Source organism: Ornithodoros turicata, chromosome 5 (genome assembly GCF_037126465.1).
Source record: "Ornithodoros turicata isolate Travis chromosome 5, ASM3712646v1, whole genome shotgun sequence".
NCBI lineage: Eukaryota > Metazoa > Arthropoda > Arachnida > Ixodida > Argasidae > Ornithodoros > Ornithodoros turicata.
This window is the reverse complement of record NC_088205.1, coordinates 71,864,875-71,890,582: the sequence shown is the minus strand read 5'-3', so window position 1 is coordinate 71,890,582 and position 25,708 is coordinate 71,864,875. Positions and strand designations below refer to the sequence as shown.

The following is a 25,708-nucleotide window of genomic DNA, read 5'->3' as shown; positions in this document are numbered from 1 at the left end:
CAATATTCGACCAGAAATGCCAATATTGGTCCAATATTGGGCTAAGATTGCTTGGGTGGGGGATGGGCGTTGTGGAGCTACAGTGTTGTGTTCTTCCTGTTATGTTTCATCAGCTACTACTAATCACAGTGCCAATAATTACAGTGAAAAATCTATTAGGTAGAATAGAACCAAGCTCTCTCGACGTACTTGTGTGCGATTGCGGGGCACGAACGGCATGTAGAGCAGCGCAGTTGCTGCAGGTAATAGCGTTCTTTCAATATGCCACGCCTTAATTGCTTTTGTACAGACATCGTTAGAAAGGTGACTCATCCTTGAGGCAGCATATGCAAGAGCCAAGTCATTAGGAGAACAGCCTGCCCTTCATTGTTTCACGTATAATCATAAAACAAAAACGTAGGAAAAGAGTGAAACACTTTCGAAACCTATCAATCTCGCAGCGCTCATCTACAAGGTACTCGCAGCGCTGCAGACGAGCTTGGGCTTTCAATCAATATTCGGGGTTCGGGGAAAGTTCAAGGGGGTTTGCTTTTGCCAGAAGGTTTCTCTCCCTGTGGCTGCGTGTGGCTTCCAGAGAAAGGAATGAAGGGAGGAAGGTGTAACATTCTGACAGCACCGATTCAGTATAAAACACCTCGCACTCGTTTTGCCACGGTAAAACTTTCTCTCCGGAAGAGGCCCGTCGGGGACAGAGGACGCCATGGCAGGCATTTTTTCTTGTGGTACTTGAATGCCGAGCAGCTGTAGCCCAGAAACTGAAGTCGTTCTAGACATGTCAAGAGGCAATAAGGCCAACCTAGTACTTAATCGTCACAGTTCACATCCGAAACATGCCTGTTTTTCCAAAAGCGGAAAATCCGCGAATAAATCCAAGCAGCACAACATCTTGCCCCAACTCCAATATTGTCGAAACCGGCTAAAGATTCGACAAATATTGGGACGTTGTGCTGCTTGGGAAGCCTCGTGTGTCGGAAGCCGGCGATATTTCCAGCAGAGGCTATATTCTTCTGCTGGGAATTGTCCTCACAAATGGCAGTATATTGAAAGGGACGGAGCATCGTGGGTTAAAGAAATGTAGGACATTGTGAGCCAACTGTTGCGTTCATGAAAAAAATGCATCAACTGTCCCCTCGAACAAAAGTGAACAGCCTCCGTTTTTGTGACGTTTCTTAGACAGTACTGAGATGGGTTAGTGCGGACAAGAAAGAACAGGGAGCCAAGGTGTATCGTTTTTCGAGTTTAAGAGTATGGGCAGCTTTATTTTCTTTTTACTTTATTGTTTAATGTCTCGTGATTAGTATGGCTTGAGATGTAGCAGATAACGAAGCAGTTAGCATGCAGATCACACTAAACCCATACCACCTTCCACTTTCATTCACGCGACAAATGACGACTGTCCTACACAGGTTACGGCTCGGTGTACCGTACAGCGCACATCTTCTCTTCAAACTGAGAAAGCGAGACTCTCCGAACTGTAGTGGGTGTGGCGTGGTTGGAGGACGTAGAACACATCCTTCTCAGGTGTCGGAAATACGTTGATGCTCGAAGGGTATTAGAGGCGAGCCTCTCTCGTGTGGACTCCCGAGCCTTCGACATCGCGAAACTGTTAGGTCCTCCGTCGTCCGACAAGGCGCTGAGGGCACTTGAACGTTTTCTACATACAGCCGGGCTTATAGACATTCTATGACTCGCTGAATGTGTGCTGTGTGTGGCCCCAGCGATTTCGACATATTACACGCACTTGGTCGAAACTTTTGAACTACATGTCGAGCTCGATCATCATCTCTGTTCACCATCTCTCATCTGTTTGTACTTTCTGTGTGTAAGCATACTGGAGTAGCCAGTTCGACTTAGTCGCAATTTACATCCCCATTTTTTTCATCATCATCACCAAAACATAAAGAGAGAGAGAGGGAGAGAAAGAAAGAGAGGGAAAGAGAAAGGAAGAGAGAGATGTTAGCGAAGTGTACACTTGCTAGCTCGGTATTATTCAGTACCATTCTGAACGAGAGTTGGGTTTGATAGCATCAGCTCTTCGAGTTTTGCGAGCAGAGCTTAGAGTCTAGTAAGTTCCTCTACGAAATTTCGTCTGTATTAGCTATGCTGTGCAGTCAGTCTGGGTGAAGAGATATCGAACTAGACCTCGTCAACTTCACCCACGACATGTACCATCAATAATACCCGCCTGTGCAAGTATGCCGCATAAATCGCTCTTTGAAAACTTCAAACCCACGCCGTGCAACTTTTTCTCGTAAACATGCGGGAACAAGGTAAACAGCTGCGCAGTAAATTAGGCCTAATTACCGTTGCCACGCAACACCACCACCTAGGGGGAATCGCAGGAAGCATGGCAACACGTCGTGCAGCGCGATGCTGCTCACGCATATTAAGGTCCAACTTGCGAACTTAATATCATCGAAAACAAACTGCGCGCGCAATTACCGATTCGGTAAAAGGGGTTAATGACCCCCTAGCCCCAGCTCCGCAAGTGCAATTAGGCGGATTACAAAGAAACGCTCAGGGAACCGTGAAGGGGGATTGGTCCAAATTGTTTCCTGCAGTATCGATTTCATTGCATGTTCGCACGGCGCTTACTATACAGGGAGGAATTACATGCGTGGCTGTGCTCAAGGTACGTGTAATAACTAGCTGTGAGGATGGACTTAGCGAAAGAAATGATGGGGAGGATTATTATAACGAGGAAAACAGGTCTGACTATAGATAAACACAATGTCTGTTGCGATCGAAGTGCCAAATAAGCAGATACCCGCGCACATCGCAGAGCACAGTAACCCGGAGTTTTAAATAATCCTAAGATCATTATGTATCGTTTCTATTAGTTATGTTACAACATCAAGGAAATGGAGGATCTTGATCAAAATTCGTGTGCCCTGTACGGTAGGTAGTACCATTGTGGAGACGACATGTTCTTCCATGCAGCAACGAAACCACGACCTACTAGATTATAACGACCACGTCACAATCAGAAAACCCTATGAGGAGCCTGTCCGCACGATCCGCCAGGGGCGCTACTGATCGGCACAACACGATTGGACGATGGAAATTTGAATTCTGAACGCGCAGATGTGTGTGTACGACTACCGTAGCAGACAACAGCGATAGCCCCTATGAAAACGCGTAGAATGATGATGATAATCAACCTCAGAATGAAACACCTGTGGAACGTCCACCGCTTGTACAGAAATACTAAGGTAGGCTGAAGTACAAAGTATTGTAGAAGTTGAGGAAGCAATAACTGGGACGATGAGAAGCGCCACCGCTACCTTCCAAAAATGCGGCGCATAGAAGGGGTGCGCCAGACATGGTCGTTATAATCTAGTAGGTCGTGAACGAAACACAAGAAGTGCAATCTCCTGCCGCGTCGCGGCGCCTCCTGTCTTGCTCCAAGCCAGTATTGTTCACCCACCGTTACTGTCTTAAGGCGCGGGTACAAAGCACAGCTATTTCATTTAATTTCAGTGATTAAGACATTCCGACAAGTTCACACAAGGATAAGAAGCGAAACACAAGTGAACAGAAGAGAGACGGACAAGACAAATGAGAAAACGACAACGAGCAGAAGAGTTGATGATGAGCGACACACGAAACGGTGACATGATTGTGCACATTACGTTGGACTACATAGTTCCCGTAATGAATATATACTAACCCTTACAATCACGTACACCGCACCACACGCAGATGATGGATTCAAACTAGTAGTACTTTCTTAGAGGCACGGCCACGGAGGTAGTCATCGTTTCCTCTATACTACGCAAGAGCGACACGTGACGCTTCAAGCGTCCACCATTAAAAATGTAGCCTGGACAAGGTTCCCGTAGACGAGTGGCGTATGTCCAGGTCGTAGCAGGTTGCCATATCCATTTATAGGGGCATGGACATACGGCAATTGCCGTTCGTTAGTTCGTCTGCTGCATGAGTGCTGCTTGCTGTGCCATAGCCTCCTATGCCATAGCCATAGCCTCCTAGGAGGCTATGGCTGTGCACGTGCCATCATCGTCTTCCTTGTTGCCCACCATATACATTGTCGCGGTTCGGCAAGTTATGTGAACTACTACCCTCCCGTCGTGGTATCTGCCTATAATCGTTGATCGTGAAGGGTGTCGTGGTATGAACAGCATTATACTACAGCGTTATACTTGTGTCTTATAGAATTTTACATGACTCCCACGGCCGCTAGTTTCTAGATCAGAATTGGTTCTTTCCTGGGTCTCCTTATCCCGCATGATTAACCATTGGCGACGAACAGTTACGTAATCTCGTTAGCAATATAATAAGGACGACCAAACTCGCAAAACGGAAGCAGCCGACTGAAGAGAACACAAGGACACAGATGTTGAAGCCAGTGAAGGTATGATTAGAGATGACCATTACTCACTCCTATTTTGGAGCACCAGGGTGGTGTCTCTCGCTAATGCGAGTTCAGATCCTGTAAAAGTGGCGTCTGAACGGTTTTCCTCGTCCTCTTCGTCGTCTTCGTCCTGAGACTCAGAACCGGACGATGAAAGCCCTGCAGGGTGGGACGACACGTTGAGGGTCCCGCGAGGTATGCGATCTACAGAGCCCTGCACAAGAAGAAACCACCAAGATGGAACGCACTTCATCTCCGGACAAGGCTGGACGACTTCCAACAAGTCTTCTAGATAGACACAACATCAGTACATTTTGTGTGTATTCTGACATTACAGCTTGAAAGTCTCATTCACAAGGGCGCGCACGGACACAAATATATCTTAGAGGCGATATCTTTATCGGACTTTACAGACCACCTAGGTCCGTCCCTAGCTTTATAGGATCACGTGACAGCCACCAGGTCACCAAAAATCTATCGCCAACGATGGTTCGATAAAGCTATAGCACCTAGACGCGTTTGACACAATGCCTTAAGATGCAGCCAATTTTTTCTCCGTGTGACGTGGACGTATCATAAAAATAATTTCTAGTTTACAAGTATGACGTCACACTGTTAGAAATCCAGATTGCTTCTGGAACATTGCTTCCTCAATGTCCTATTTGTCTTCCTCACCAAAGCAGCTTGCAGCTTTCCAACCTGGGGCAGAAAGCAGAAAACGGGAAGGTACGTTCGCGCTCTGTTGCAATGAGACAGATGCCAGAGCCCATGGGGACGTCATCTACTCTTACCGAATCCGAAACTATGAAGTCCTGAGACTTATTTCGCAAACTCATGGAATCGCGAAGTGTTCACAGACGGCATTTATATTTTGCGCATAGAGTTTTTGAGCGAAGCTGATTCAATCAAACCGGTTAAATTTGGTTGTCGATTCAGTAAAGCGAGTTATTTCAATAAAATAAACAGTATTTTTTAGCCTAAACTGGCGCTTTAACCGAAAAAACTCCGCGCTTCATGTGGAGGGAAAAAAATGAGAAGCTGATGGTGGTGGCGGCGGCAATGGAACTGCTTGCCGTAGTCAGCCACTCCTAGACGGGCAACGTCACGACTATCGCTGGTGGGTGGGGGGGGGGGGGGGGATGTGCGTCCTGGGTCGACTTCAGAGGGAGCTATGCCGGCGTTTGTCTTAAGCAACCTGCACCCAGATTCGATCGCCGCGAGTAGCAGGTGGTGGTAATGAAAGAGCTCGCCGTTGGCGGCTTCACAGAGGTTTGCAACGTTACGACTAACGCTCTTGGGGAATATGCGTCCTGGGCCTACTTCTAAGGGAACTGACGCCGACACATGACTGACAGCCGTCTGAGGAAAACCCAGGAAATATCCCGGACAGCACAGCCGGCACCGGGATTCGTGCCCGGGTACGTCGCAGTCTCGAAGTGACATGGCCAGCACGCTAGACTGGGAGGTGAACGAGGAGCTGAATGTGGTTCTCAATGCACGCGCCAGCAGCCACTGTCAAACGTTAGCAGGGGCCGGGAGTAAGAGAGAGGTGCGTATACCTGTAGGCTTCCCTGCAGGTGTCTGGATGGAGGATTGTTTGAAGGTGGCAGGGAGGAGTACTGTTGCCTCAGGGCCGGGTTGGCCAGAAGCCAAGGCCGGATGCCCCGGGGTGGATCCTGAGACTGCGTGTCGATGGCCGAATCTTCCGACGCAATCACACTTCGACCCTCAAGGGGCTCCGCTGAAACAAAAAGAAAAAACGGATTCAGTAATTGTCCATCGACTCATTTTACGCGGTGCACGCGACGCAAACAGAGGCCAGTGAGTTATAGACTGCTGTATTTGATGAAATGGCAATAGCTAAAAGCTTTCCTTTTGAATATATGGCGCCCCTTTCGGCGCTCGTCTTTTTTTTTTTTTTTTTTTCTCGAAACAGTTAATCGGACGCAACGAACTCAGTTGTTGTGTGAACGACTTTTACTTGTAATGTAATAGGTAATGGGAATAGGGCGACTGCTCCCCAACGGTGAAATGTCCGAGGTCATAGTCACCACATACCATCTATTTGATGTTGTTCCAAATATGTGTTTGCTATCACCGATTGGAAAAAAGGCGTTGAATGGGACAGGTTCCCATCGGTAACGCACTCGTGAACAATACGCTGCTAGAACTCCGTCTGCTGTGGCAAACTGTAGGCTGTCTCTCCTCTGCATACATCGCGATGTCACTGGTTCATCTCGGCATGATAAAGCTCGATAAGGCTGTAGGGGGTTTAAACTAACCTTGGCTTTTTCGCAAATTAAATTGAAGTTATCACAGCAGAAGTTTATCTTATCACAAAACCTGATTTGCGACCCTATACCAAGAGACATATCAGTATCCCAAGCAGCACAATGTACCGAAAGTCGAGTGCAATAGGGGTGGACGGTATGTGTCTTATCAATGTTCTTTAGTTGCAAGAGCGTGTTCAAGGCCTTCCACCTACCCGTCCACCCCTATTGCACTCGACTTTCAGTACATTGTGCTGCTTGGGATTGCTTTATTCTTCAGCTTGTGCAAAAGCTTCATTGATACTACAGCTCGCATTGGATGATGACGACGGTGAGGTGGGTAACAACAAAAATGGGTCCTGCTCGCATTATGTCGAAACATAAACGACCACAGCAAAACAACGACGGGCTAAGTACCTTAGTGTACAAGTTCATTTGTCAGTTCATTATCATCTGTCAAGCGTTCTGGTCTGAAAACGTTCGGGACACAGCACACAGAAAGACGTACCGTAAAAAAATCATTGATATCGTACCCGTAAAAAAAAGAAAAAAAGAAAGACGCAAGACCCACCAACCACATCTCCGTCCGAAACTACGGCAACGGAAGAATGAGTAATACACAATATAGGCAGAATGATGAACAGTCACCGTCTACATTTTGAGCTATCGGATACCATAATGGAACTGACGATAATAATAACGCCACTAATAATATATGAGAGATGTCTCCGTGCATTCACTGCTACAGGTAGAGCCCCCGTTGTTTCTGTGAAACGCCGGAGCCAATTGTACACCGTATCGCTGCTGGTATCGCCACAATGGGTCTGAGCAGATTAAATGGAATCAATAATGCAGCATTGGCCGTCAGTACGTCGCATTTATTCCGTCATTTATTCTGCGTCTATCGGTCTGGGAGCACATTAGACCGGAGGACTAAAGGTCCGTGTCTATTGGGTGTGTCGTTGCCCTGGCCACGACATGAAAAGATAGAGTGATAGAAAATATATACGTATCATATTTATGTACGGGTATAAGCCACCGTGGCAGTATGTAGCAGCTTGGACAGCATATGATATGATATACTACTATAGGTTTCTGCTGAAACAGCTCCGCCCCGGTCCCCTAGTCCCTTCCTGATGTCCTCTCTCCATCTATCCACATCTGTACACCGCTCATAGCCACAGTTAGTTCGCGGCGCTGACACAGAATAAAAATAAAGAACAGCTCCAGTTTACATGCGTCCTGTACGTCACGTTTGCGTTCCTGTGAGATGCACGCTTTGAGGAGTGGACGAGTCAGACCCTTGGTGGAGCTACACCTATGTTCAAAGGTCGTGGGATTCAATGGTAGTTCCCGCGTCACAGTGGGTATTAGAAGATGAATACGTTGTCACTGGAGGTTGGCGGCGTGTCCATAAACACGTATATTGATGTGCCACTACGCCGACCGAATCTCATGACTTCAGAATGCTGTCTAATTTCTGCCAATGAGTGATCCACGTGTCTCACGCTGTATTCTCTCAGAATATTGTTTCTGTATATGAATGTGACGCGGAAGTGTCGTAAATTGAATGTCTAGTTTCGAGAGGTATTACGCAATACTGTCATAAACAGACACACGTCTGATAACATTGCTCCTCAAAGAATCTCGTCACCATCGTTGGCACCTGTCTTTTACCTCCCAAAATGGGCCGGAGAGCCGATTCCAGTAAGGTGTGCGCGCTGTTGCTCAGAATATATCTGTTGTTGTTGTTGTTGCTGCTTCTGCTGGGAGACAGATGCGGAAGCACTCGGTGACGTCACCTAGTCGCGGAGAATCCGAAACTATCAAGTTTCTCAGATCCTTTCGAAACTTCGCGGAAGCGCATAATATTCACTCATAAATTGACTGATTCATTTGGAAGTACCTGGTGCAAGGATTACCAGGATGTTCATTCTTTCAGTCAGTGTCTTCAGTCAGGTCATGTCTTTCAGAATAAATACTTTTTTTTTTCTCCTACTTTAAGTCTGAATCATGTTGTCATATAATTTCAATCTAGGCAGGTCTAATTGCGCACCAAAAACCCAGTAAATTACAAAAGAAAGGCAAGTGCTAACCAAAAGACAATACAGTGCTCCGTACGGTGGACTTATTTCACTAGGTGTCGAAGCTTGTGAGTTCCCCCAAAGAAACAAATCGTCCGACAAGTCAAGAGTGTACGCACAAACTATGACTCAGAGTGTCGAACTATTCAAAGGATACCGTACCAAAAATAACAGACCGGATTGTGTTCGAGAAGTGTGATATGAAGGGCGTTCAGCATTCAGAGAGACAAAGAAGTAACGGGGCATGAGTGAAGCAGCAACTAATTGGCTTTTTTCCACTCTTAATGAAGCGAAACGCTCTTCCCCATGCAGAGAAAACGGCCATTCGGAAAGGCGAAGGATTGAGCCAATTCTGTAATCCAGTTTGTGAGAGCTTTTCAACGAGGACACATTTTCCCAGGCAAGGAAAAAAGGAAAGCCTCTTTCCTCCTTCGTTTTCACTATCACTTTATCTTACAAGAAACGTGGCTTTATAAAAATAAAAACAAAAAAAAATACCGCCGACAAAAGCGTCCTTAAGATGCTCGAGCAGGTTCTTATGCTAACTCCTCATGACCACGTCACAATGCGCTTATGAAAGACGCTGCGAGACCAATAATATTCGGTAATGTGATTCAGACGCTTGAGGAAATTCAGTTTCTGCGAAGGTGTTACAAAACGACACAGGGGGCAAATACCTCGAAAATTCATGTCGTAAACCGATAAAGAGTGCGCTGAAGGATAAATTAGTCATTCTCCATTGTTTGCCAAAGAAATGCGGAACTTCCCGTCTCCAAGTACATTTCTTGTGCTGCGCGAGTGCATATTTATTAATCTCACTTTATAACTGGTATTTACACAAATCAACTTAAAGGAAGATGCATCGCGGGCAGAAAACTGGGACAGCGAAATGCGAATACCGAAAACTAGGCATCTCTGACGTCGGTTCAGGCGGCTCTGCCAGTGGGGAAGCGCGGGCGGGAGAGGTCACGTGCTTACGCCTACCAATGGGAATGAATGTAGCTCTTGTTCCTCTGAGACATCAGGTCTTGAGGCGTATACGTGCGTTCGCGGGTTCATAGTTGGCGAAGTACGGCACGTAGACAAATAATTCTTTTTCTCAATACTCTGACGTTCAGTACAGTGCCGGCGGGCAGTAACGAACAGTATCTCTCAACCCCTTTATATGACACGTCCACTTGACTCGCATACCAAACACCGCCACACACCCCTGCAAGAAGACCGCACTTCACTCTACCATTTTCGCGTTGTTAAGACCCGCCGAGATGAAATGGCGGCACTATGTCACTCACTACCCGCTATGTGACACTAACAAACAACCATTAGGAGAGCTTACGAACGCACTGAGCGAACAATTCTTTGCCTCCCGCCGGAAGAACCTCCCCACACTACCAGCGCAGAACAAGTTGCAAAAATTTCATCGCGCCATCATTCCACATTTCTAGACCGCAACCACTGCTAAGAATCAATAAATACCGCGCGAATTAGAGCTACATGCACCAAGATTACTCCACGAACCCAGACCACTTCCATTATATTCCACACTGGAGGAACAAACATCCTCCGACGCCCCACCACGCTCGAAGGAATGCGATGACATTTTAGAAACGCAGGGACGCAGAAAATGCAACGATAACGGCAGGAAACCTCCGCTTGCATTTTCTTGTTTCTTCTGGTGGTCCAGCTTCCTACCATAGATACAAACATGCTACTTGAACCTCCCGGGCCAACAGACAATGATCCTGAGTCAGATGGACCGGAAGGAATTGTCGTCTTCCCCCTGTCGCGTTGCCTTGACGACACGTTCGAAACCATAATGAGGAATGATGCCTCGTTGCTATGAAGCAGTACGGCTTTCAGTCTCAACGATGATGCATTAAGGTACGCGTTACCCCTGTTCGAAGCTGCAATTAGTAACGCGAAACCGACATTTCACGGGTATAGAGGAAGGTATATTATGCGTGCGAAGAGACCTTTCGTGAAATTCGGTTAGCGTTGCGCGGCGAGGCTGGGGTTCCGGTTACGATGGTGAGACGCGTTGATAGAGTTTGGAGAGAAAAGTTTGTTTGGGCAGTGTTGAGTTTCGGAGGCTGGGGATGAGAACTGATTGGTTTCGGTGGTTGGGGTAGTGTTCGGTGACTAATGAGATTTGGCGGTTTGTGGATGCGGTATCGGTTCGCATCTATTATTACTATATTGAGAATTGCGGCATGCGTGGTAGTGTGCTACAGAGGTTGCGCTGTCTGAACTGTGACGCGAACGCCGTCAGGCGGATAAGGGCGTTGCTCGCCGTGAAGCCATCCCAAAACGCGGTTACTTTCTCAACGGAATTCGTGCCCAATTGCCTGTGCAGACATAAAAAGTACAGCCCTGTTTGTTGATGATGTTGATGTTGACGAAGATAAAATAATAGGCAGAGATTGAATTCGTCGTCGTCGCGTCTGTTTGTTGAGTTGAGTTGAGTTGATTAGAAACGAAAAAAAAAGTGGAGAAATAGGCACTCATTACGAGAGCCGGCTCTACCGCGTCTGTTTGTCATATCAGCGGAGCCTATATCTTGCATGTTACAATTTGATCACGGCAGACAGGTTATCGAAAGGTACATTAGGAAAATAGTCATCGAGTAGATGGTGAGTAGAAGGTGAATGTAAAGATGCTGACTGTGTACTCTAAAGTGCGGTGATTTTATGTTCCTCTAGGTGACACGTCCGTGGCACTGAGACAACACGTGACACATGCACAACGCGCACAGATTTATTTGCAACAGTTTTTGAACAAGCCAGATGCATTTGCACGCCATTGATCTTCAAAGCTGCAGTGATAGCGAACATTCCAAAGTGCGCTATGTAACATCCTTTCCATCAATTTGTAGCCTGCACTCTAAGAAGAAAAAAAAAAAAAGGAGCCAAAAATGGGGAGTAATTGCAGCTTCTAGTTCCCTAGAATACTCCCAACTACTCCCCATTTTAGTCTCCTAACCCCGACATTTACTCCCCAGGATTGCAAATTGTCATGACGACTTCGTAAATTGTCTTCCGAACGCAACGGTCTTCCTAAGTATGTGCTCTTTGTCATTGTGATGGCATAAGCCTGTATTACTCAGCCAACTTAGCAATTTTCCACCCACACAGAGTAAGAAACAATTAGCGCTTCTTTCTTCGTAAATTGTGCCCTATGTATGTCGCAAGATTTTATATCACTCGATATATCACTGTTGACGGTTTGATTCGAAGTATTTTCATGCATGCAGCACACGAATCATGCACCTGGGACTCTTAGAACAGAGCGTGAAATGCAGTCTCCACTCTGTGACATTTATTTACTCCCGTGCACTTACTCCGGAAAGGGACTAATTTTTTTTTTTTTTGCAATGCATTTAGTCCCGAAAAGGAGTAAAAATTACTCTTTTTTTTCTCTCTTAGATTGAGCTTTCTTTGGACTGGTACTGTTATATTGATTGTTTTCTGTGGCGTTGCATTGAACATTTCGTAAGCGAGTTTACTCCAGCTACACCGGATACTTTTGGTTTCCACAGTCACTTTAGCCTTTTTGGAGACTAGAAAGGTTGTCACAACCATTACTCCCTTTTAGGACTAAATTCAATAACGTTGATGCTAAGTTTAGCGACTATTTACAGGGCTGGGGAATACATTTCAGGGCAAGGGTACTAAAATGGGGAGTAATTGCAGTCTAGGAGAGTAGAAGCTGTAACTATAACTACCTTCCAACCGCTTTTCAAAAAGGCTAATGATATCAGAGCAACGATCAACTCTGGGCTCGCGCAGTCTCTGACATTATGAACCAGTGAGTGTTTCTATGTGCCTAACGTCGCCCCTCCCCCCCTTATTCCCCCCTCTTTCCTTTATGCTTTCTTCTGATTGACACATTCTGCCTCTTTCCTGTTTGTTTGTTTTTCTCTTTTTTTCTTGCTCGATTGTTCCAACCACAAACGCGTTTTTGAGTAGCCAGTCCTGACTGGGTCGGGACTAACATTTCCATATTTTTCCTTTTTATCCAACACAATCCAATCCAATTTTTGCAGCTACGGCTGTATTAGAATTATTAGGAATTTCTTGTATTATCAACGTTAATTGAATTATCTCGTGTGTCTTTTTCATTTCTGAACCTTGAACAAGGGCGATCACCTTGCTACTCAGCAACCCCCCACGCAGCTTTGCAAAGCCAACCCAGTTCTACGCCGTTGCGAATAATCACGTGATACAACACTTCAATAAGTGCGTACCACACACATGCAGGGCAGGCACGACGGAAATTCCATATATAGAACCCACAGCTGCCACGTCCCGGGCTTTCTTGGGACCCCAACTTATTCGCGGCGTCAAGAACACGTTCAGACTTCTTTCTCATTTCTTTGATGCTGACAAATCCGCCTGGGAACTAATAAAGAATAAAGTCGCGTTTGGAAAGACGATACGACAGGCGGCACCGAAAGCTTTGACGAATGTTAAACTAACCGGGGAAAAGAGAGGAAACTCTTTTCGACAGAGGCTACGTGTTATTTCAGCTGGAGTAACGTTAAACGAAGTGCCGAAATTGTGTTAGAAGGGTCTAGGCCTCCCGCGTGTGTATGAGCGTATAAATACATATAGAGCTAGATTAACTATGTGAAATAGATATGAACTAACGGTGTGCTAAGTAAAAAAAAAAAAAACGAAGAGTAGGACCACGAGAATTTCTTAGCACAATCTCTTAGGATGGAATGGAATGGGTGGACACATGAAAGTACGACGCTGTCTCCCGATTGGATATGGCTTTAAATGGAGGGGGGGGGGGTGAACCGTTGATGTAGCTTCTTAGGGTAACTTTTCCACTATAGGGTGGGGCATGAGGAGGGTTGGGATAGGATGAATAGCAGGAGTGAATCTCTCCTTGTTTTTATTTTGCAATTCGGTCCCTTCTAATAGCATACAACGTGTACTCTGACAAATCCATACTGACGTCGATTTTTCAAAAAGGCAGACCTTATTATATTTATATTTTACATCATGTACAAGGTAGCAAAAGTATATTTTTTCAAATAGCAAGTGGGAAAAACGATTTTTTTAAGGCTTCAAAATTGTGTTTCGTTTCTATCCGCTCAGAACGCGTCTCCGGTAAGCAGCTTATGTCATACAGTGTCACAAAGAGTCCTAAACTTAAAACGAAGGAAGATGTCCCCTGTCTACACAGCAGGGAGACTCTTACGATTTGTTTAAGACGCAGAGGAACAGTTGTGTAAAAAGTACATGTGCAACGCCTTATGTGCCGGCTCATTTGTTCTGGCCAACTGCGTGCCCCTCCCCCCCCCCCCATTTCACCCTACCACACCCTTACCTATCATAAGAACGAAGAGAGACGTAAGGTAAACTTCAGAGAACCCACAAAGAGAGAGGAGCTTCAGTCGCTTGTCGGACGCGATGCAATAAACATGTGTTCATCGAGTGAAGTTTAATAATAATAGTTGGGAGTAGATTCACAGCTCGTGTGAACTTTGTTCTTGTTGAACTGCTCTGTCTCCTTCATCGCAATTTGAGGGGGCTGTTAGTAATTGCATAATCCTAGGGGTAAAACACAGGTAGCACAAGTCGAGACGACGTTGCTGCGGGAGTTCGGCCCTATTCGGGGCTATATATGAACGTACCGCCTGAGGCGCCGGCACACTTGTGCAAGCCAGCTAAAGTAAACTCACCACGAATGGGGACTGGGTCATAAAGCGAGCCTTAGAGAGCCCCAAACCACAGAACAAACCAGAGGCACGGTTGCCTACATAAACGATATTTGTTTGATTCAATGAGGTTTGGTTGCTTCCTAAATGCGAAGGAATAAGTCCCTGTCCTTCGAGTGACTCTGTTGCCTCTTCTTTCCATCGTTAGATACTGGAAAAATTGCAGTGTGCACAGCGAACGAGTGTTCACGAAAAAAGAGCAATCAGAATTTTACGCAGAAAATAGCTCACGCAAAAAATTCAAAATTTCATGTTCACGATACTGACAGGCAGTACATGAGACTTTTAAAATCCTCCGAGAGAAGCAAGCTAACACCAACAAAGTTTTGTCCTGGACATCGAAGAACCCTGGAACAGCAGGAGATTAAACAATAAGTACCTACACAGAAATATCGCGTGCGAAGTGACAAACTTTCTGCAAGCAAAGAAGACAAGACCTGGACGAACGTCGATACTTCTCTTTCCTTTCTTCTTCCTTCTTTTTTCTTTCTTTTTTTTTTTTTTTTTTGTCAGTGAACGCATAATCGATTGAGACTGCCCAAGCTCGTACCGTTCCTTCGCGAATACAACGTGAATTGTTTTGGCATTTCAAGGTACGAGGCGTAAGGGTCTCGCGAATCGTGAATGATCATCGATCTTCGATGGGCCGGATGCATCTGGGCGCATCCGCGCCAATGGCTTTGCCAATATGCTCGCCAGACGAGATGCCTTCCGGCTAAGTGGAAGAAAACAGACGACAGGAGGGAGCGCTATTGAAAGTGACCGGTTTCGAAACAGAAACAGCCGCGAAGCTGAACAGCATGCGCGCGCTATGTAAATCTCTCCTAAGATGGTGCCTTGTTTGCGCTGCGACGCCTTTTGAGAGACGTCCCTCAAGTGTATTTCACTACTCTTCTCCTGTCACTTGACTAATATGTAGACTGCACGTACGTAGCTGTGGGCTCAGAAGCGTCCAGTGAGCACATCTTTTACCCACTTACAAGCTCAACAAATACGTTAAAGGCGTTCGTTCCTTGCGCTGGTGGACATTCTAACATGACACTTTGATCAATGAGAGACCGCATGTGTTCGCCTAAACGTGTCATAGATACACGAGCGTCAATGCAGTTAATTGCAAGGCTTAAGTTGAGAATCAGCTATGGCTCATAAGAACGGTTACAGGACAATTGCGTTTTTCCTTCGGGTGCAATATGGCTTTAGGGTAAGCCCAGTAGTGAAGTGCAGTTTATCTCGCTCATTATCGCATCACTAGAATCGTTTCTGTGGAAAATACTAGACAGTCAGGCTCACCGTATAAATTGCCCGTTAAAAGATGTACTGGATGGTCAGTCGCGTGATGGCTGTAGTGTCAAAGAGACGATGCCAATACACCGTGTATCACATCCGTCGTTGCCGGCTGGCTTTCGGTAGCCCAGACTTCGGAGACGGAGCTATATTTCAGGCCGTGAGCAAGCACTGTATGATCTTGTGGAGTGCGCTCGCCGCTGGCTGACGTCTACTCGTCTTTTCCGCCACGTTCAGGGTGAGTGGCAAATCATGTTCTAGCCAGCTCGCTAGGACCGTACTGCACTCCGCAGCGGCTCTCCCGTGTTTAGATTTTTCGCTTGGTATGGTCAGTACGAAAAGTAAACTCTCCTAGAGAGTGTTGTTATCTAGGTTGTAGGACTGTAATGTAAAGTTAGTATCTGTCCAAAGGGGTCTACCTCCATAGGTAGCTCTCCTGCTTGATGACAATACACATCCAAATTTCCAAATTTGGATACGCCGGTGCCGGTTAGCCTTCGGTGGCCCCGACTGCGGGAGGTTAGGTCTGTTTCAGGCAGTTCGTACTGGACTGCGGGCGCTGATCACCATGGAGCACGCAGTGCTCGGCCCAGTCGAGTGCTCCCGTCGCTGGCTTTGCTCCACTCGCATCTTCCGCTATGATCAGGATGAGTGGCACATTCTGTTCTAGCCAGTTTGCTAGACTTGTACTGTCCTCCGTCGCGCGACTCTCCCGTATATCATGGATGGTTCGCATGGTATGGTCCGTACAAACAGCAATTTCCCTTAGGAGCGTTGTTATCCTGCCTTTCAGCATAGTGCGATACTAGTGTTCCTCTTCGTGTAAAGGAGCCTACCTCCATAGGTAGCTCTTTTGTTCGATGACAATACACAGGTTGTCCCGCTTCGGTGTGACCAGGCCTTTTTGCCCATTTTGCCCTACCTTTGAAACGTCGGAACACGCTTTCTGCATTTGTCAACTCCCGGATTTTCTGTGGCCCACGGCCAAGGTGCTTTAAGGCATTCCGTTCATTCGGTGGGGCACGGTTCAGTTACTGCGCCCGCACCCAGTTCCGGTCGGCGATAGACGCCAGTTGAGGTACTGAACAGGGTCAGAGCGGGCATCCGTAGAGTGCTTTACAGGGAGAGAGCAGTCCTCGGGGCCGTCCAGTTTGGAAGGCGGTGGCAAACATCAGCGATCCTCTTCGAAGAAAGCAATGTTAGGTATCTCATCCGCTTCTAATATCCTTCGTGCTGCTGTCCCACGTGCAACTCTTCGTGAGTTTCGGTTTGTTGCGAGGTGACATCTAGCACGTACATCAATCCCAGACCTGCCGTGAGCTCGTCTTCGGGTGTTGGCGTTGCGATGGTTGTAGACTAGTGCGTTTGTTGCGTTAAAGGGAGCCAGCCAAGGGATATGGCTGGTCTTCCACCATGATGCCAATACATATAAATTCAGTTGACTTCTTCTGTGGCTCATCTCATAGAGTCAACAATACAAAAATTCAGTTGGCAATACTGTTAGCAATTCAAGAATATAGGGAATAGTAGGCCAAAACGTTAAGAAAGATCGGCTCACTAATTATGTGACTCATCTAATGACTCAACAATACAAATACACTGTCCCAACCTACGGTTGGCAATACAATACTGCCTTGTTGTTGCCATTACCTGTTGATGTTGTTGCTATCACTCGTTTCCTTTTAAATTTTCTTTCCTTTTCGATTATTGAATGATCCTATACAGCAATCTCCCCATTGGGAGCGTTGTTATAGATAGAGTGTGTGTGAAAAGGGCTACCTCCCATGGGCTGTTCTCTTACTTGATGACAACACACAATTATTGGAATCATCCTAGAGCTTGCAATACAATGCAACAAATCAATACGATACAACAATACAAACGATGCAACAACAACAACAACGGCGTTCTGATTATCGTCGCGAGGGGAGACAAAAGTAGTGCACGCAGGCTCTTCGTTTTTAGAGCGAGGGCAGTACTATTTTTGAGATGTGATGTGGGCAGGGTGCGCTTGTCCCATCCTACAGTTGGCCATTCAAACAATTTTGTTTGAATAGTTGCAATACAAGAGTTGCAATGCAATAATTTGCAATAAAACACCAATACAGGAGATTGCGTGTAGCCTGAATGCTCTTCCCCTCTATAAGAGAACGCTTGTGTATCTTTGGACTTTGCTGAGACCAGTATGTGCTTACGGACCGATGGTAAAGAAACAGTTGTCCTAAACTCCAGATTGTCATCGCGATATGGCCTGTGCCTTCCAGCCGGTTACAGCACTACATTAGGATCGTTGACGCAAAGACAGCTCGAAATACTATTGATCGTACTCACTGAAGATGCACCGTGGCAAGTCATGTGCCTTGTACGTACCCGCACACCTTGTAGCAGACATTGCACTCGTAAATATACATACAGCGCTTCACTTGTAATTCATTTTCGTAATTTTCTGCTTATCATTCAAATAATTATTTCAACAAACGTTCACGGGGGATAATACTAAGCCTGCCCTTCGTCTTATGGCTAGAGCCGTGTCTTCAAATCACGACCTACTAGATTATAACGACCATGTCATAATCGGCAACCCCTATGAGGACCCCGTCCGCACGATCCGCTAGGGGCGCTTCTCATCGGCCCGCGAGACCTACATCATGATTGGACAATGGAAATTTGAATTTTGAACGCGCAGAAGCGGACGAACGACTACCGTAGCAGACGACAGCAACAGATCCTATGAAAACGCGTAGAATGATGATGATTATCAACTTTAGAATGCAACATCTTCCGTGGGACGTCCACTGCTTGTACAGAAATACTAAGCTAAGCTGAAGTACAAAGTATTGCAGAAGTTGAGGAAGCAATAACCTGGCCGATCAGTAGCACCACCGCTAGCTTCCAAACGCGGCGCTGGGAAGGGGTACTTATTTTACGGTCGTTATAATCTAGTAGGTCGTGCTTCAAATACGGCCGAACGACTACGGGTCAGTCTCGCTCCTCGAAAAATTTTTGTCCTAAAATTATTTCATTACATGTTACTTTCGGGGTCAAATTGAGACCATTCAGCACGTATTTTATGAATGCCGATTATCCAAACTGGTCTCGAGTGGCGCGCACCGCGCACGTTTTCGTTACAGTGCCCTCTGCAATACGCGTCAGTTCGTATCTTGCTGCGATCGCCGACTCATACTCTGACGATGAGTTACATTCTGCAACTTTCGGGCTCTGTGGCTGGCGAGCGCGGAGTAGGGATATTGCCCAATATAGACACCATTTTGCAGTCTTGGCATCTGTTGCTTTCCTCCGTTGAGCGTTATGCGGACCTTTCACTCGCGAGTTGCACTTTCTGCGTGCCCCACTGCGTCTTCGTCGACGTGGGTGGCAGAAAACGTGTTCGCTGTGCAGAACACATTAACTTTCGTTCTTTTTTTTTTTTCTTTTTCACGATGCCCTAAAATGCGTTCACGTCAATTATGCAGTTTTTAAAACTCGGTGGGCTGTCTTAGCATTATCAGAAAACCTTCTTGTGTCGTGTCCTCCCAACAGTATATATATATTAAGGATGGGCCAACCGAATCCGCGAATCCTCGAATCCTATGCATGGATTCGAGATTTGCGAATCCGAATCCCAGTGCCCAAATTGGCCAATGAAATCTTCCGAATCCACCACCACGTTTGATTATTTATTTTTAAAAGTGACGCCTCCGGAGTCCGCCGTATAAGCCAGATTGGCTGGCAGGTGTTTTCTTGTGTGTTTGCTTACATTGCTCAGAACTGAAACAGTCTAGGCAGGAACCCTTACATTACAAGTTTAACAGTAACATGTTTTGCTTTCGATTGTTTCTAAGTTTTATGGGAAGAATTTACGCTCGAGAGTTTACGTATTTCCTGTAGTCGATGAACAACATGTTAAATAAATTACATTTAAGAACTATACGGGCATGCTTTCCCCTGAAAGTGAACTATTATGTCATTTGTTTTACATTAAACAAAGATATCAAATTCTGCTTCAAAACACTTTGCAGTAGAAGTGTGTTTTTTTTTTCTTTTTTTTTTCGCGGATTTTCAAACTCCTTTTTAAAAAGGATTCGAAAGATTCGAGATTCGTAAGATTCGTGGATTCGGATTCGAAAAATTCTGGATCCGTCCCTTCTCTAACATATACGTATATATATATGTATATAATGGTCTGAACGTGCAGCCACAGAGCTTCGTTATTTTTTCTTATATATATATAACCCCAGTGCTGGGGTTTTATCGCTTTTAATAGGTGCCAACCAAGGTGCCAATCTTAACCTTGTTTCAGCTTCAGACAACAGTGGACCGCAGATTCTCCGAGCTCTAACGTGCTCTTCACCAGCACCCGTACGCGCACAAGCTCACAAATACACGAGCTTCAATAGCAACACGACCAGCGATGTGTTCGGCGCCATAAGCTCCGTAAAAATAATATTAAAAAACAAACAAGTACAACGTAACCTACCCGGTACAGCAATGAGCAGTTCCCTCTCCGGATCGATCCTTACGGAGGCGACAGGATACATAACTGTAAAACACGTTGGCCTGGCTATGGGCCTAACACAGAGAGAGACATATGATGACGCTGGGGAAACCAAATGCGACCGCCATCTGCGATTCGCGCCTCAGCCAAACATCGCAAATCAGCGTTCTCCGCAGCTTATAGCATTCCTTCTCTCCCCCCCACCCCCCGTTTGCAGACGTGTCGGTCGGTCGTGCTTTTCTGACTTTCCCTTTAACCCTCCATAGAGCCTGACTGCAACAAGGCGTCCCTTTCATAACTCTGCCCAGCAGACATTTTACAGGCGTCACTCAAGACCTTCTCAGTCGTCTGCCATTCTTGTTTTCGTGCTAACTGGGCTAAAGTCAACAAACGCGGCGGGGACCGCGAGAGTGGAAGCCAAGGCGCCAAAGGAAGTTTTAGAGATAAGATGTGTTGGATTACTTATATATATATAAAAAAAGGGCGAATTATAAGAGTAGCTTTTTTTTCCCTCTCTGTCTCCTTCTGATTCGACGCCAAGTCTCACGAACGAAGTTGCGCATGGTTATGTAAGATCATCTTTAAGTTCCTGGTTGATAGTTCCTGGTTTTCCTCCATTGAGTGGCGCGTGTTCGACTTTTGAAGATAACGCTGATAATGGTAAAGAAAGAGCAGACCACAGACGAGCAGATTATAGACGAGGCGATGGACGATAGATAGACGAGACGCGATAGAGCACATGAACGTGTGACACAGCAGTATGTATCCTCACCTCACCTCGATGTTAGGCATTGCAGATTAGAGAAGGTCATATAAGCGCCGGTCATCAAATTTTTGGGGGACACTCGGAAACAAAAAATCCAGCTACCTATTGGATCCCAGACAAATCGGTAACATACCTTATACAATTTCTGATGGATTTAATGATCGAAAACAAAAATATCACGAATGTCAAGAACCATCATGTATCGTAAATCATCTAAGAACACAACTCCTTCTCATGGTCTACCACTCACACCAACGATGTTCTCAGAGCAAACAACCGCTGTCTACTTCAAAGTAACACGTCGAACAGTAAACAACGTCGCTCTCAAAACTGCCATACGTCCTGTTTATTATCCGTGAACTTGGAGCGACCTTCAGCCGTCCAACCAATCATACCGGAGACGTGCCTTTCGAACGAGCCACTGATCTCTTCGAGCGTGACATCAGTGAGACAAGGCAGCTCACCGAAGTAGAGACAAGGCAAACAAAAAAGGCGGTATTGAACGCCGTAACGATTGTCCAAGAACGGGCTGAAGCCTTAAAGACTGACATGGGCACGTATAGAATACTCGTCCGACTTACAACTTCGAGCTGCTGTCGAGTGCTACGCCTGCGTGCACTGATGCTCTCTGTACGATTTTCTCAAAGATAAAGAAGCGTCCCTGAGAGTATCACTTAAGTATCGCTGAGAGTCGCAGCATCCCTTTTCAAGATTCACATATACAGGGTGCGCCCAACGTAACGTGTACCGGCGTCGAAAAAAAAAAAAAAAACAAAAACGAAAAACACTGTGCGTCATAAGCGCGTGAAAACTGCAGACTATTGTGAGGGAGTCGCGTGTTTTAATCGCCTGTATTGTTTATGATGACTAATTAATTAGACACAATTATCTAACTTTTAAATTATTCGTCTTAGGGCCCAGATGTCAGTTGGAAAGTTGTGAGCGTGTCGAGAAACACTGAGATGTGAAATGGAGGCGCGCGCGCGGTGCGGTTGCCTCGTGTCACTTGATTCATTTTCGTATTTCGCGCGCGTCCTTTCTTACTAGGAAAAAAAAGAAGCTCTACACAAGGCGTACGCTGTAGGAAACAATTTAGATGGGTGTTAACGACACGCTCTACAACTCTCCAATTCACATCTCGGCCCTAAGACGAATAATTAAAAAGTTAGCTAACTAATTGCCCCTAATTAATTAACCAGCCACCAAGAACAAATACAGGCGATTAGAACACGCAACTCATCACAATGTTCTGCAGTTTTCATTCGCTAGCTTAGACACCCTAGGAGTGTAAAAACCAGAGTTCGAGGTAACTCGTTACAAGTAACTCGTTACTGTAACTAAGTTCCTTTTTCTGGTAACTTGTAACTTAACTCAGTACTTTTGCGCCATGGTAACTTTCAGAGGAACTCGTTCCTTTTTCCGGTAACTTTGCCAAAGTAACTTAAATTAAGTTCCAAGTTACTTTTAACCAGGGTGTCGAACCGCAAAAAATACGGGTTCGGTTCGGGTTCGGGTTCGCGTTGTTTTGATTTCGTTCCGGTTCAGTTCCGGTTCGGCCACACCAGAAATCGAACCGGTTCGCAAACCGGTTCGCAGCCCCGAACCGGTTCGCGAACCGGTTCAACGCTTCCGTTTTATATTTTCCATAAAACTGCTTTTAGCAGGAAATGCGTGGCTAATAGCTTACTGCTGTTGTCTGCATTGACGTCTCTAGCGGTGAGGTAGCTCTTTAGCGAGAGAAATGAGAAATGGATGAACACTTATTGTAACTAGAGTTCACGCTGTTGAAGCGGTGTAGTCCTGCTACTTTCTGTTCCCAAAATCTCTTTTTTCACACGCACAGTGCCAGCAAGATACACTTGAAGGAAGCCTAATAAGATGGACAGCGTAACATAGACGACAGTACATGCCGGCACACTGCCTTCGCAATCGCCTTCGTGAATCGATCTGAAACCGTACTGAAGCATGTCGAAAATAAGCCTGCCAGCATTACTCTGTCCGAGCTCACAGCAGTGTACTAGTTAATCCACAACACAACGGCAATGTGTCACGACACAACTGCGCTACCAATAAGCAGAACCACATTTACTTTTCAGACCACGACCAATCAAACAGGCACCGTTCTGCGTACGCTCCTTCTCAACTTCTCATGTTTCTGACTAGTTTAATTTGTACTGCTCACGTGTAAAGGGAAATCTTGGGCGCTTATTTGATCACATATTCGTCCTGTAGAGCTATATAACTGGCCTACTCCATTCGTGTTTCATTCGTCCGCGTGGCACCTCGTCTCTGAAGAGTAGACGCCGCACCGCGTGCGTGGGGCGCTAGCCGCGGCGCTCACAAGGACAACTGCGCTTCAACATGTTAAAAAGACGCTGAAAGTATCCTTACTTTACGTCGTCGTCTGACTGCTAAGTGAACATTTCTGAAATCCATAGGCGCGTGATGATGATACCAATGTGTCTTCGTTCGGGGATAGACAGGAACTCTTATGCTGACTTCTTTTATGTCCGAACCGTTTTGTTGCGAACCGGTTACCGCTATTATTTTTTACGGTTCTGCTCCGGTTCGGGTTCAACAGTGTCATGAAAATTTCGGTTCGGGTTCGGTTCCGGCAAAAATAACGGTTCGGGTACGGTTTTCGGTTCGGGTTCGGGTTCGGTTCGACACCCTGCTTTTAACTCGCTTTTCACTCACGTCCACATATTTTCTTGCTTTCTCTCCGGTTCCTTCACGGCATTTTTTGCCATAAAACGTGACATTCAATCAAAGACAGTATTTTATTCAGGAAGTAAGCACCGCTGCCACTGAAATGAAGCTGAACCATTGTGCGCCCACCGGGAGTAAGATGCAAATCGTTCGAATAGACCTCTACCAGAGAAACGTCGTCATGACGTTAGTAGCCAGACTGAAACCGAAACAAATCGGAAGGAGAGGGCTGGGTTCCACGAACGGGCACTTGTTCGCTGCCTCCCACTGAAAGGAAAGCAGGACTGAGGGTCGCGTCCCTTTAAGGGACCATGTCGTCATCCCCTCAAGACCGTGGCTTTCGGTCGCAACCTTGTTCACCTCTGGCTTCGGGCGTAGTTCAATTCTACCAAATTTGTGGCGCTGTCTAACACTATGACGTCATTTGTTTACAAACAGGGAGAGGTGTATTGCTGGGCATAAATGAAAACGATCTACGCGGGTTGCACTCCTCCGCAGGCAACGCAGGGTCTAACTCAACTGCTCACGCGCGCTGCACCTGCGTAATGCTATTTTGTGTCCGAAGTAACTTGGAAGTAACTCGTTCTTTTTTTTAAGTAACTCAGTCACTGCGAGTTACATTTCAAGCACAGGTTACACTTCGTTATTCACTTAGTTACATTTTTCACACGGTAACTTAACTTGTAACGAGTTCTTTTTGACGGGTAACTTCTCAATCTATGGTAAAACCTACCACAGGAGTGTAAAAACAAAAAATGCAGAAAACGTGGCGTCGAAGAATGTCAACGAAAAAATAACTGCAGATTAAATCACACCCGACACATCCGTTCAAGGGATACGGGGCAAAATATCCTTAGCAGGAATGCTTTTCCTTATCCCTTGCTTTTCATTATTTTTTTCTGTTGTGTTTGTCGGCGAAACGAAAACAGAAGATACAACGCTTAAGAATAATACTGCGAGGAAGAAGACCCATTATGAAAAACGAAAACAAAAAAAAATTCCGCAATAGAGGACAACGGTGCTCCACTGAACGAAATATAACACGTACAGTACACTTTCCGTGATGACGATGATGACGATGGTTAAGGTGTTTCACTTTTAATAACTTTGTAACCTGGTCATTATTTTGTTGCATCCCTGTATTAAGTTAAAGGGGAAGACTGATATGAGCTACTTGTACAAGAAAGTTCACTCAAGAAGTTTGCATCACTAACGACAGGTACAAGCCTCAGATAGTGGTCACCGGACTAGTTTGTGGATTGATCCCGAAGCGTGCTTAAAATATTACTTGTGCACGTGGCCTCACGAGACGCCCTCTTAAACTGTACCGGTATTGTCATCCACGTGCCAGATGTTTGCAGACGTCGAATGCAGACGACAAGCCATGCAACCCATTAGACCGCAGACAGATTGCGTTGCACTTCGATTCGTCTTCGACCACGTTAATGGCAACAGAGGATCCACATCGACCGTGAATGATAATGTACCGCACGAGTTCAACTATACCCTGTCTAATACCACTCCTGATCTCAGACCAGGCTGGGTAGCGCAGACGGCACTTTCGAATCCAGAAGAAATCCATATCCATAGCGCGCCGTACAGAGCGATGCACGGCAGGAGAGACACGCTCTTCATTTGCAGGCACGCTAAATGACAACCATATCCATCAAGTCCGAAGAGGAACAGACGAAGTTGATAAGTAAAGGACTTTTAATCAATTTCATGAATTATTCTGATGCGGGCACCTACATTCGCTTGTCGGTATTCATAAGGAAGCAACGTTGATGTATCCTCGCTCGACAGCGTGACGATGAGGAATACGGCGTTTGCTAAATTTTCGTGCCATGGGCATCTCACAACCGAAAAGATGTATTAAGAAAACGCAGAAAGACACAGAGCAGCTAATGACTATGTATGTACAGGGTGAATTTAGCAAAGGTTACACATTCCGATCGGGTCGGAAAAATACAAGATAACGTCTCTGGCGCTTCAAACTTTGCAGA

At 45.9% G+C, this 25,708-nt stretch overlaps 1 protein-coding gene across 4 annotated transcripts in view; it reads right to left on the bottom strand.

Moving 5' to 3' along the window:
* Positions 1 to 25,708, bottom strand: part of LOC135394712 (teneurin-m-like) — a 469,443-nt gene that overhangs the window by 26,935 nt on the left and 416,800 nt on the right. For 3 of the 4 annotated variants that reach the window (XM_064625589.1, XM_064625591.1, XM_064625590.1), the window contains exons 6-7: positions 5,932 to 6,113; positions 4,400 to 4,586 (exon numbers count right to left, since the gene is read on the bottom strand). In XM_064625589.1, coding sequence (XP_064481659.1) covers positions 4,400 to 4,586; positions 5,932 to 6,113 — 369 coding nt within the window. Of the gene's footprint in view, positions 1 to 4,399; positions 4,587 to 5,931; positions 6,114 to 20,212; positions 20,305 to 21,002; positions 21,029 to 25,708 lie in introns of those variants that run through there. The other variant, XM_064625592.1, reaches the window with a different exon arrangement.